General features: G+C 53.2%; 1 protein-coding gene across 4 annotated transcripts in view; it reads right to left on the reverse strand.

Moving 5' to 3' along the window:
* The window catches only part of LOC138260510 (prolyl hydroxylase EGLN3-like), a 121,200-nt gene that overhangs the window by 89,758 nt on the left and 18,811 nt on the right, over window positions 1-12,631 (reverse strand). The window contains exon 1 of one of the 4 annotated variants that reach the window (XM_069209100.1): window positions 5,812-6,921. The exons of the other annotated variants lie outside the window; for them this stretch is intronic. Coding sequence (XP_069065201.1) covers window positions 5,812-6,168 — 357 coding nt within the window. The 5' untranslated portion in view covers window positions 6,169-6,921. Of the gene's footprint in view, window positions 1-5,811; window positions 6,922-12,631 lie in introns of those variants that run through there. 4 annotated transcript variants of the gene reach the window in all.

A 12,631-nucleotide genomic window follows, 5' to 3' on the forward strand; every position in this document is an offset into this window, starting at 1 on the left:
CTCCTCCAATGCAGAGGGGTTGATGTACAACACCCTTTCCGCCCCAATGACTATCCGAGGTCATAAACGACCCACTGTGCCCCCACCTCGAAGGTGTGACGTGTACCAGCATAGTGCCTCCCTCCCACCCCCACAGCTCGGTGGGGGAGGGGGCAATCCGCCTCAAGCTCCCCGCCCTCGGCACATCAAGTTTTACAGCAAGATGTCACCTGTGGACGGTGGAAAAATACAACCTGTAACATCTAAAGAGTTACAACGCAAGTTTAAGTATAAGAAGGGTGACCAGATTTAGAAAAACAAGTCGGGACGCCCCCAAAAACTGAAGTAGGACTATAATTTTGCATCGACTGGAGAAAGAGGGGGTACATACACAAAGAACCATAGAACATGTGTGTCTTTGATACAACGGGAAACCTGTAAGAAAACTCGACCTTTTTGAAACAAGATTTACCATTAAAGTTTCCAACTTTCTATTCCAAAGCACAGCAGGGGAGTCTTTAAAACAACTGACTATCCCCCCCGAAATATAACAGGAGAGCCCCCCAGGAAAGCTGAGCCTGCGCTCGGCCTGGACTATCGTGCACACCCACGCACCCGCTCCCCAAAACCGGCCATTAACACGTGTTTATTGGGACTGCACATGAAAAGCCGGGAGTGTCCGGGGAAATCCGGGACGTGTGGTCACCCCAAGTCTAAGGCAGGCCGCCCACATAGCACCCCGAAGGACCTTTATGGGGGAGACGGCCACCCCTCCTTCACGACACGACCCACCCACGGATGCAAAGCTCTCGACTGCACGAAAGGGAGGGCGCATAGTGCTTCGGTGCACACTAATGGCAGAAAGCGCTAGGAATAGTGCTGACACCGTGCCCGACTGCAGACGTCTAATCATTTCCCCGCGCTTACGGTTTATCATTGCGCCCATCTCACTGTTTTGGTTCGGGGATTTTTGGAGCTTACATTTGGGGACCTCCCCCCCCCCCCAATTACCCCATGAGCTGCAGCACGGACACTGGTTTGTTGCCTATAAACACCAGCTCCCCCACCTGTGGATAGATGGGGGCACCCACACACCACTGAAGAGCCCAAGCCACCACTGGGTGATAATTCACTGTAGCGCAGGGGTCTTCAAACTGGGAGCGGCCCCCCAGGGGAGCCTCAGGTGATCCCAGGGGGGGCGCCAGGCTCTGGCCAAAAGAATAATTTCACAGATAAGTGTTTTGTTTTAAGCAGAAACATGTTATTGCATTTTTAAAATGGCAAGGGTACTTAATTGCAATGTTTAAATGCATCTAGACATATTTAAACAATGCCATCTTTATAAAATATTTGTGAAAAATTCTGAAGCGGGGCCCAATGAGTTTTACTTTTCAAATGGGGGGCACGGCATTAAAAAGTTTGGAGACCACTGCTGTAGCGCCTACAACTTCGGCTGTCCGGTTAAGAGCGAGGAGCTGCCCAATGCGAGGCGCTACAAAAACAGGCCTGGCCCAGAGGGTGTGCTGAGTAGGGATCATCAGCAGGGGCGCAGCTTCAGGGGGTGTTTAGGGTGTTACACCCCTATTACATTTCTTCTGAGTTAAACAGTTGCTACAGGCGCTTTCGGTCGGGTATGGTGAAGTGTCTGTTGAATTTCTTCACAAATTATTACAAACACTTGGACGAGAGCGCGCTTCTCCCTTCCTTGGTTTTTAAAGTCCTCAAAAACGTTCGTAGATTTACAAAATACTCTATTTTCCTTCACTTAGTACCCCAAGCAATCTGCATTCCTCGCCCTTTCAGTGCTCTAATGCGTCCCCATATAATACACTTTACATGATTGTTGGAAGCTCACATCCAGCCCCCCCCCAATCTTACTGCCCAGGCTACGCCCCTGGGGACCACGGGTCCTTCCTTGAGTTTCTGGAGCTCATTCACTGCTGGGCATCACCGCCATCACCCGGGCTGGGCGGGTGGGTGATCAGCCCTCAGGCCCCCGGGGTCCTTCCTTTGAGTTTCTGGAGTTCATTCACTGCTGGGCATCACCGCCATCACCCGGGCTGGGCGGGTGGGTGATCAGCCCTCAGGCCCCCGGGGTCCTTCCTTTGAGTTTCTGGAGCTCATTCACTGCTGGGCATCACCGCCATCACCCGGGCTGGGCGGGTGGGTGATCAGCCCTCAGGCCCCGGGGCCCTGGCCCCAAACCGGGGCTCGGGAGGGAAGGGCAGTAAATATCGGGGACCCCGGAGACGGGAACCGCCTGCAGCGAAGCCCCCAAACCAGGGTTTCCTCTGATTTGTAAAACACATGGCTGGTCACGTGATGCAGCAGTCCTGCCCCCACCTCACTTATAAGATAAATAAATGTATCCAACTTACTTCAATTTTACTGCACATTGGGCGAAACCCGTGCTACAAATGTCACTTTATATGCAAAATTAGATTAACTTTCTTCTCGGTGGCCCGTGACCTTAGGGTCTGAAAGTTACATCACTAGAAACTCACATCGGTGAAATAAATGTCACTCCCATCGCGTGACGCCCCTCAAAAAGTACTGAAGGTGGCCGATTTCATGGGAACGGGTTAAATAACCAGATGATACCCAATGCCAATGACTTATTCAGCTCCCTGGCTGGCACAGAAAAACTACCCATGGAGTGTGCCACTGTGCCCACCGCCGGCGTCCTGACCAGGGTGGGGGCACGCGGGAAGGGTTCCACACCTTTTCGTCAATGTCTGCAGTTACTTGGGTTATTACTCTAAGAGCCACTGAATGTATGTCAGTGTAATAAAGGGGGGGGGGGGGGGGGGGAGGTTAACTACTGTGCGACTTTTATAATTCGTCTTTAGCATCATGTACTTGTTGTGGCTTGTGCTAAGACAAAACTGGACTGGCTGGCACCCACACGTGAAGTGACTGCTGACTTTTTAAGAGCCCTCTAGATGGCATCCCCCCTCTGCTGTCAGAATCAGCAGAGAAACTGTGCAATGTGCAAGACACCGCCAGGCACGGGGGCTGATCAATAGTGCAAAAAAAATCAACTCTGCAATGTGCAAGACACCGCCAGGCACAGGGGCTGAGCAATAGTGCAACAATAAGAAACTCTGCAATGTGCAAGACACGGCCAGTCACGGGGGCTGAACAATAGTGCAACAATGAGAAACTCTGCAATGTGCAAGACACGGCCAGGCACGGGGGCTGAACAATAGTGCAACAATGAGAAACTCTGCAATGTGCAAGACACGGCCAGGCACGGGGGCTGAACAATAGTGCAACAATGAGAAACTCTGCAATGTGCAAGACACGGCCAGGCACGGGGGCTGAACAATAGTGCAACAATGAGAAACTGTGCAATGTGCAAGACACCCCCAGGCACGGGGGCTGAATAATAGTGCAACAATGAGAAACTGTGCAATGTGCAAGACACCCCCAGGCACGGGGGCTGAGCAATAGTGCAACAATGAGAAACTGTGCAATGTGCAAAACACCCCCAGGCACGGGGGGCTGAGCAATAGTGCAACAATGAGAAACTGTGCAATGTGCAAGACACCCCTAGGCACAGGGGCTGAGCAACAGTGCAACAATGATCAATAGCGCAACAATAAGAAACTGTGCAATGTGCAAGACACCGCCAGGCACAGGGGCTGAACAATAGTGCAACAATAAGAAACTGTGCAACGTGCAAGACAGCGCCAGGCACGGGGCTGAACAATAGTGCAACAATAAGAAACTCTGCAATGTGCAAGACACCACCAGGCACGGGGCCTGAACAATAGTGCAACAATGAGAAACTCTGCAATGTGCAAGACATCGCCAGGCAAGGGGGCTGAGAACTATTGATCAATAGTGCAACAATAAGAAACTGTGCAATGTGCAAGACACCGCCAGGCACGGGGGCTGAACAATAGTGCAACAGGGACATCTCACCCGAGGACCTGCAAACTTGATCAACTGAAGGGTGGGGGGTGCACCTACAGGAGGCGCAGAGGCTCCCAAAGCCTCAGGACACAAGAGCCTGAGCAGGTGTCATCTGTTGGCACAGGTGGTCCAAGGGAAGGGACTACCAAGGACACCGAGCATCTAGACTTCCACCGGCAGAGGATCTGGAGTAAGGGGCAACCACTGACACACAGGATCTGGAGTAAGGGGCTTTCACCGGCAGAGGATTCAGAGTAAGGGGCAACCACTGACACACAGGATCTGGAGTAAGGGGCTTTCACCGGCAGAGGATTCAGAGTAAGGGGCTTCCACTGACACAGATGATTTGGAGTAAGGGACTACCATTGACACAGATGATTTGGAGTAAGGGGAATTTCGTTGTCAGAGGATCTGAAGTAAGGGGCTACGACTGACGCAGAGGATCCAGAGTAAGGGGCTACGACTGACGCAGAGGATCCAGAGTAAGGGGCTACGATTGACGCAGAGGATCCAGAGTAAGGGGCTACGATTGACGCAGAGGATCCAGAGTAAGGGGCTACGATTGACGCAGAGGATCCAGAGTAAGGGGCTTCCAGCGGCAGAGGATCGGAGTAAGGGGCTTCGGCTGACACAGAGGATCTGGAGTAAGGGGCTTCCACCGGCAGAGGATCTGGAGTAAGGGACTACCATTGACACAGAGGATCCACAGTAAGGGGCTACGATTGACGAAGAGGATCTGGAGTAATGGGCTTCCATTGGCACAGAGGATCTGGAGTAAGGGGCTTCCATTGGCACAGAGGATCTGGAGTAAGGGGCTTCCATTGGCACAGAGGATCTGGAGTAAGGGGCTTCCACCGGCACAGAGGATCTGGAGTAAGGGGCTACGATTGACGCAGAGGAGCTGGTGTAAGGGGCTACCATTGACACAGACGATCTAGAGTAAGGGGCATTCCATTGTCAGAGGATCTAGAGTAAGGGGCTATCACTGACACAGAGAATCTAGAGTAAGGGGCTTCCATTGACACAGATAATGTGGAGTAAGGGACTACCATTGACAGACAGGGTCATTCTAAGGTAAGGTACTTCCTTCAACACAGAGTATCTGGAGTAAGGGGCTAGTACTGACACGGAGCATCTGGAATACTGGGCTTCCACCAACAAAGGATCTGGAGTAAGGGGCTTCCACCAATGGAGAATCTACAGTGAAGGGCCATTACAGAGAATCTCGAGTAAGGAGCTTCCTCCGACAGAGGTTTTACAGTAAAGTGCAACCACCGACAGGATTTAAGGTAAGGAACCCCATTTAACGAAGAGAATAGAGAGGGAGAGGCTTACAATTACATAGAAAATCTAGAGTAAGGGGCTGACGCAGAGGGGCTAAGGTGGGGGACATCCTTAAACAGAAGATCTAGCATGAACTGACACACAGAAAAAGTTGTTGCCATTGATGCAGGACAGCTAGAGTAGGGTAGCTTCAGTTGAAAAACAAGCTTGCATTCACTGACAGACAGACTAGAAGTGGGGGCTTCACATGACAGAGAAGAACTAGAGTAAGAGGGTTCTGTTGACATGATCTATGGTACAGACTTCCAATGACACGGATGAGCTAGAGCTATAGACTTTTCAAGGTCTAAAGTGAGCTAGTGTATGGGGTCTTCTTGATGGGACTTAAAGAGTTGGGTCCACCTTTCACCAAGGGGCTAAAGCAGAAGCATTTCCAACACAGAGACTAGGGACATATGTATCAAAGGGTTTTACCCATTCTGTGCCTATTAGAAAATGTGCTTGTACACACGGCCCCAGCTGAGGGCGTGCCCATGACACTAAGAAGCCAGGCTATGGGTCTGCTATTGACAGTAAAGCCAGATTAGGGGCTTCCAGGAGCTAGATTAGTCACTCCTCTGACCCACTTACCTTTGAGCGTTCCTTGACGTAGTATTTCCCCAGCCTGTTCCCGCACAGTACGATGAGGCGATCTATGACGGACAGAAGGTAGCCCATGGCCTCGCAACCCTCCTCAGTGCCAGTGACCCACGCTATCTGGTCCCCACGGAGGTGGCTGCGGACACTGCCCTGGAGTTGGCCGGCTAGCTGCCCGTTTTTCAGCGCCCCACTGCTGTGCATGCGTTTCACCTGCTCCAGGACACAGTCCCCGACCACTTCACCCAGGAAATGGTCTAGGTAGCAGAAGCCAACATCGTGCAGGCGGGGAACGATATGCTCAAGGGCCAGGTGCTCCAGGTCTGACGTGGAGATGTGTCGCAGAGGCATCTTTGAGGCGATCTAAGCTGATGTTTGAAGGTCACCCCAGGGAAGGGTCCAAGCGAGTCAGAAAACTGTGGAATGATGAGCTAGGGCCAAAGGCTGGGATGGATGTGATAGGCCCTTGGACGGCCAACCATGGGCCAAAGGCCTGTATGGAGGTGCCTGAGCCTACACTGAACGGTCTGCAGATGATCTATGCTGCCGAGTCTCCCCTCTGCTGCCTCTGTCAGTGCGCTGATGGAGGTCTCTCCTCTGAGGGCTACACCTCTGGTGCCTCTGCTGTTCAGGTCTCCCCCTCTGTATGCCTGCCTCTTCCTGCAGTCTCTCCTGGTTCTACCAGCAAGTCTCCTGTCAGTAATAGATCTCAGCATCCGCAGACTCTCCTGTCTGTGCTGCTGGATCTCTCTCTGGTAAGTGCTGGCCTTTGCATTCACTGCAGTATATGCTGTGTGTGCCACCCTCCACGTACGAAGGGTGGCCTGTCTCGAAGTCTCTGCTGTGAGATCTGCTCTCAGAATGAATCTCACCTTCTGTGGCCTCTCGTGTCTGCGAGGTCTCTCCCTTGCGAGCTGCTGTTGTCTCTCCTCTGGTGTGCTTCGCTCTCTTTTGCAGTTTCCAGCTCCTGGGAGGTGCTCTCTCAGTAATGGATCTCAGCTTCTGCTGTCTCTCCTGTTTGTGCTGCTGGTCATGTCCCTGAAGAGTGCTGGCCTCTCTTCTGCCGTCTCTCCCCTCGTGCTGACCTCTCTCTTGCAGCCTCACTGCTCCTTGGAGGTCTTCTGACAGGTGGTCTCTCCCTCTTGCAGTCTCTGAGCTGGGAGTTCTCTCCTGTCTGCTGGAGGGGTCGCCCCTCTTGCAGTCTCAGCTGGGAGGTCTCTTCTGTCTGTGCTGCTGGAGGTCTCCCCTCAGACTGGTCTCTCTCTTGCAGTCTCTGCTGGGAGGTCTCCTGTCTGCTGGGATGTCTCTCCCCTCTGAGTGCTAGTCTCTCCCTCTTGCAGTCTGTCAGCTGGGAGGTCTCTCCTGTTTGCTTGAGGTCTCTCTCTCTTGCAGTCTCTGCTGAGAGGTCTCGCCCCTCAGACTGGTCTCTCTCTTGCAGTCTCTCTGCTGGGAGGTCTCCTGTCTGCTTGAGGTCTCGCCCCTCTGAATGGAGGTCTCTCTCCCTTGCAGTCTCTCCGCTGGGTGTCTCTCCTGCTCGCTGGAGGTCTCTCCCCTCAGACCGGTCTCTCTCCCTTGCAGTCTCTCCGCTGGGAGGTCTCCTGTGTGCTTGAGGTCTCTCTCCCTCGCAGCCTCCGCTCTCCGGTGCGCGCGTGCTCTGCCCCGGGCCCTACGTGCCGCGGCGTCCTCGGCCCTTTAATACCCGCGGGTGCTACGTGCACTATGTGCTTCCCTCCGAGAGGGAACACCGCAGGGCGGAGCCCGCCGCCCTCGGACAGCCAATCAGCGGCCACAGGGGGCGGGGCTTCGCCCGGCGCAGCCACTCCCGCTAGGCACACCGCCAGGTCCGCACGTGCGCGCGTACACACCCGGCGCGGCCCTCATTGGGCGACGTGTGGTTGCCGGGTTACCGCGTCGCGAGGGCGTGGACTCCGCCATTGGACGCGGCTCCCGCCGCATGTCCGCACGAGGGAGTGTAAACAGAGGAGCGTGGACATAGAGGACGGACTACCGGGGGGCGGCACAGGGTGCGGGCGGGGCAGGACTGGCATCTGTGCCCATGGGGGTGGCAGCTGGGGCAGCAGAGGGACAGCCGGGGCAGCAGAGGGACAGCCGGGGCAGCAGAGGGACAGCCGGGGCAGGACAGGGCGAGCGGGGCAGGACAGGGACAGCTGGGGCAGGGTGCAAAGAGAGGAGCCTGGACATAGAGGACGGACTACCCAGGGGCCGCACAGGCACCAGGCGAGGGACAGGCAGGACAGGCACTCACTGCCCAGGGCAGACAGCCGGGGAGGTAAAGAGACACCTGAGGCAGAAAAGAGACAGCCAGGACAGCAACGAGACAGTTGGGGCAGGACAGGGACAGCTAGGGCAGGACAGGGAGAGCTGGGGCAGGACAGGGAGAGCTAGGGCAGGACAGGGACAGCTGGGGCAGGACAGGGACAGCTGGGGCAGGACAGGGACAGCTGGGGCAGGACAGGGAGAGCTAGGGCAGGACAGGGACAGCTGGGGCAGGACAGGGACAGCTGGGGCAGGACAGGGAGAGCTGGGGCAGGACAGGGAGAGCTGGGGCAGGACAGGGACAGCTGGGGCAGGACAGGGACAGCTGGGGCAGGACAGGGACAGCTGGGGCAGGACAGGGAGAGCTGGGGCAGGACAGGGAGAGCTGGGGCAGGACAGGGAGAGCTAGGGCAGGACAGGGAGAGCTAGGGCAGGACAGGGAGAGCTGGGGCAGGACAGGGAGAGCTAGGGCAGGACAGGGAGAGCTGGGGCAGGACAGGGAGAGCTGGGGCAGGACAGGGAGAGCTGGGGCAGGACAGGGACAGCTGGGGCAGGACAGGGAGAGCTGGGGCAGGACAGGGAGAGCTGGGGCAGGACAGGGAGAGCTGGGGCAGGACAGGGAGAGCTGGGGCAGGACAGGGAGAGCTGGGGCAGGACAGGGAGAGCTGGGGCAGGACAGGGAGAGCTAGGGCAGGACAGGGACAGCTAGGGCAGGACAGGGACAGCTAGGGCAGGACAGGGAGAGCTGGGGCAGGACAGGGAGAGCTGGGGCAGGACAGGGAGAGCTGGGGCAGGACAGGGAGAGCTAGGGCAGGACAGGGACAGCTAGGGCAGGACAGGGAGAGCTGGGGCAGGACAGGGACAGCTGGGGCAGGACAGGGACAGCTGGGGCAGGACAGGGAGAGCTAGGGCAGGACAGGGACAGCTGGGGCAGGACAGGGACAGCTGGGGCAGGACAGGGACAGCTGGGGCAGGACAGGGACAGCTAGGGCAGGACAGGGACAGCTAGGGCAGGACAGGGACAGCTAGGGCAGGACAGGGAGAGCTGGGGCAGGACAGGGAGAGCTGGGGCAGGACAGGGAGAGCTGGGGCAGGACAGGGAGAGCTGGGGCAGGACAGGGAGAGCTAGGGCAGGACAGGGACAGCTGGGGCAGGACAGGGAGAGCTGGGGCAGGACAGGGAGAGCTGGGGCAGGACAGGGAGAGCTGGGGCAGGACAGGGAGAGCTGGGGCAGGACAGGGAGAGCTGGGGCAGAGCTGGGGCAGGACAGGGAGAGCTGGGGCAGGACAGGGAGAGCTGGGGCAGGACAGGGAGAGCTAGGGCAGGACAGGGAGAGCTAGGGCAGGACAGGGACAGCTAGGGCAGGACAGGGACAGCTAGGGCAGGACAGGGAGAGCTGGGGCAGGGTGCAAAGAGAGGACCGTGGACATAGAGGACGGACTAACAGGGGCAGCTCAGGCGCTAGGCGAGGGACAGGCAGGGCAGAGGCATCTACTGCCCGGGGGAAGACAGCTGGGGAGGTAGACAGCCAGGGCAGCAAAGAGACACTTGAGGCAGAAAAGACACCTGAGGCACAAAAAAAGACAGCCGGGGCAGCAAAGCGACAGCCGGGGCAGCAAAGCGACAGCCGGGGCAGCAAAGCGACAGCCGGGGCAGCAAAGAGACAGCCGGGGCAGGGTGTAAAAGCGTGGAGGATGTATTGTTTATATATAACCAGGTGGGTCCAACTGCAGCCCGAGGCTGGGGGGGTCCTTAGTCGGGACCCTGCTCTCTATGGCGAAATGGTCAAGCCGGGAGTGACGTGGGGCCAAGTATAAAATGTAACACAGGAAGTCACGAGGAGTTAGTAAAACAAGCATTTGCAATGCAACGGGTCTCACGTTTGCCCGTGTTAGAGCTAATAGCGTTGTAAACTCCTAACCGGACTTTTCACTCGTAATGAAACCTATCGACAAAAGTGCGATTATGTACTTAACCAGAAAAAGTGGTTGGGAAGAAAGAGGATTGGCATTATTAGACTGTGGAGCCAGTGGAATTTATCTGGATGAGACTTGGGCCAAGAAACAAAAAATTCCACGACTACCGAAGGACATTCCAGAACAGGTTCATACTGTAGATGGATCCCTATTAGCATCCGGTCCTGTCATCAGTACTACTCCTACCTTATGTCTACACTTTGGAAAGCATCAGGAACATGTCTCCTTTGATTTAATCTCCTCTCCTAATCATACAATAATCTTAGGAATACCCTGGTTTACACAGCACAATTCTTATATCAATTGGGAAACCAGAACTATTTCTATGTCTTCCAAATTCTGTCAAGACCATTGTTGTGCCTCAGAAAACTACTGGTCCCCAAAGAAGATGTTATCCACAGAACCCGAATAAGGGTGTTCCCTAAACTCTAGTCAAGGGGTACCTGGCCATTATTTGGATTATATAGATGTGTTCCAAAAACCCACTAAACCAGTACTGCCTCCACATACAGACTACTATTGTACCATTCTCCAGAAACCTGGAGCGGTTGTCCCCTTTGGTAGAATGTACTCTCTTACGGAACCTGAAAAAAAGATACTCAAGGAATACCTGCAAGAAAATCTACAGAGTGGTCTCATTGCACCATCTTCTTCTCCTGCTGGGGCCCCCCTCTTCTTCGTGCCCAAAAAGACAATGGATCTACGTCCCTGTATAGACTTTCGTGGATTAAATGTAATCACTATAAAAAGACAGATATCCACTACCTCTCATCAAAAACATATTGGAAGCAGTTAGAGGGGCACAGATCTTTTCAAAGTTAGACCTTCGGAGAGCATACCATCTTTTAAGAATTAAGGAAGGGGATGAGTGGAAGACCGCTTTTCATACACCTTTCGGTCATTATGATTATAGGGTAATGCCCTTTGGTTTAACCAACGCCCCCTCTATTTTTCAAAGATTCAAGGATTCAGTATTTTCTGACCTGTTAAATCACACCGTTGTGAATTATTTAGAAGATATCCTAATATATTCCAGACACTCCGAACTTCACACCAAACACGTAAAACAAGTACTAGACAAACTTAGGCAACATAAACTCTACTGTAAACCAGAGAAATGTGAATTTGAAAAGACAGAGGTAAAATATTTAGGATATCACATTAGTCAGTTCGGTAGCTCCATGGATCCAGAGTAAGTTCAGGCCATCCTAGATTGGCCATTCCCTCGTCCATCAAAGAAACCCAGTGATTTTTTTTTTTTTTAAGACTGCCCAACTTTCATTGCCAATTTATTTCGGACTTTGCTCAACAAACTAGCCAAATTATACAAACTCTTTAAAAAAAAAAAAAAAAAAAAAAAAGAGTTTGCGAAATGGTTTCATCTGGACGGAGGTGGCTGAAAATGCTTTCCAAAACCTAAAACGAGCTTTCACCCAAGCGCCTATAGTACGCCATCCGGACACCAGCAAGCAATTTATCGTAGTCGCTGATGCTTCAGAAAGAGCTATTGGGACAGCATTATTACAAAGACAGGAGGACAACGGATTAGAAGATCTGATATTTTATCTGTGCCATGTGCTCTCTGATTCTGAGCAAAATTATTCGGTGTTGGAAAGAGAACTTCTAGCTCTAAAAGAGCTCGTCAAGAGTGGAGACAATTCCTTATGGGTTCTAAGGAACCATTTGAAGTGAGAACCGACCATCACAATTTATGATGCTACAACACTTTCAGTGCCAGAACAGGCGCCAAGCCCGTCGGACTTTCTTCTTTAGCCAATACCATTTTTATATTACCTATATTCCAGGTTCTCAAAATATCTTGGTGGACGATCTGTCTCGACGTTACCCTGAAGGTACTAAAGTACTAACACCCCTTCACAACACCTCACTGAACCAGACAAAATGATTGGTCTAGTCCAGTCTTTCCTCGATAAAGTATGGTCTGAGTACTCAACCCTTTCAGAACAAAAGATGAAGGAGCTGCATCCACAACTACGCAAGAGTCAAGGGTACTACTACCATACAGACGCGTTATTCCTACCTTTGAATAAAGTGCAAAAAAAAGCACTACAAATGTGTCATGACTCCCCCGTGGCCGGTCATCGTGGTATCAAAGCCACACAGGAATTACTCCGTTCTTTTTGGTGGCCTACACTTAAGCAAGATACTGAGAGTTACGTGGTATCTTGTCCCATCTGCACCCAAGCAAAAATACCCCATTCGAGGCCTGCAGGACTGCTTCAACCTGTACCAGTTCCACCAGTCCCTTGGCATACTATATCAACCGATTTTGTGTGTTCATCACCACCCTCAGCAGGAAACAGTTATAATGGGGACTGTAGACTCATTTACAAAGATGGCTCATTTTACTGCCTTGAAGAAGCTACCTACATCCAAAGAATTAAGCCAAGCCTTCATACAAGAGATCTTTCATCTCCATGGCCTCCCTCAAGTTATTGTTTCAGATCGTGGCCCTCACTACATATCAGGTTTTTGGAAGCATTTCTGTAAAACCCTAAATATCGAGGTAGCCTTATCTTCTGGATTCCATCCTCAAACTA

This window comes from Pleurodeles waltl, chromosome 9 (genome assembly GCF_031143425.1).
Source record: "Pleurodeles waltl isolate 20211129_DDA chromosome 9, aPleWal1.hap1.20221129, whole genome shotgun sequence".
In the NCBI taxonomy this organism is placed as follows: Eukaryota; Metazoa; Chordata; class Amphibia; order Caudata; family Salamandridae; genus Pleurodeles; species Pleurodeles waltl.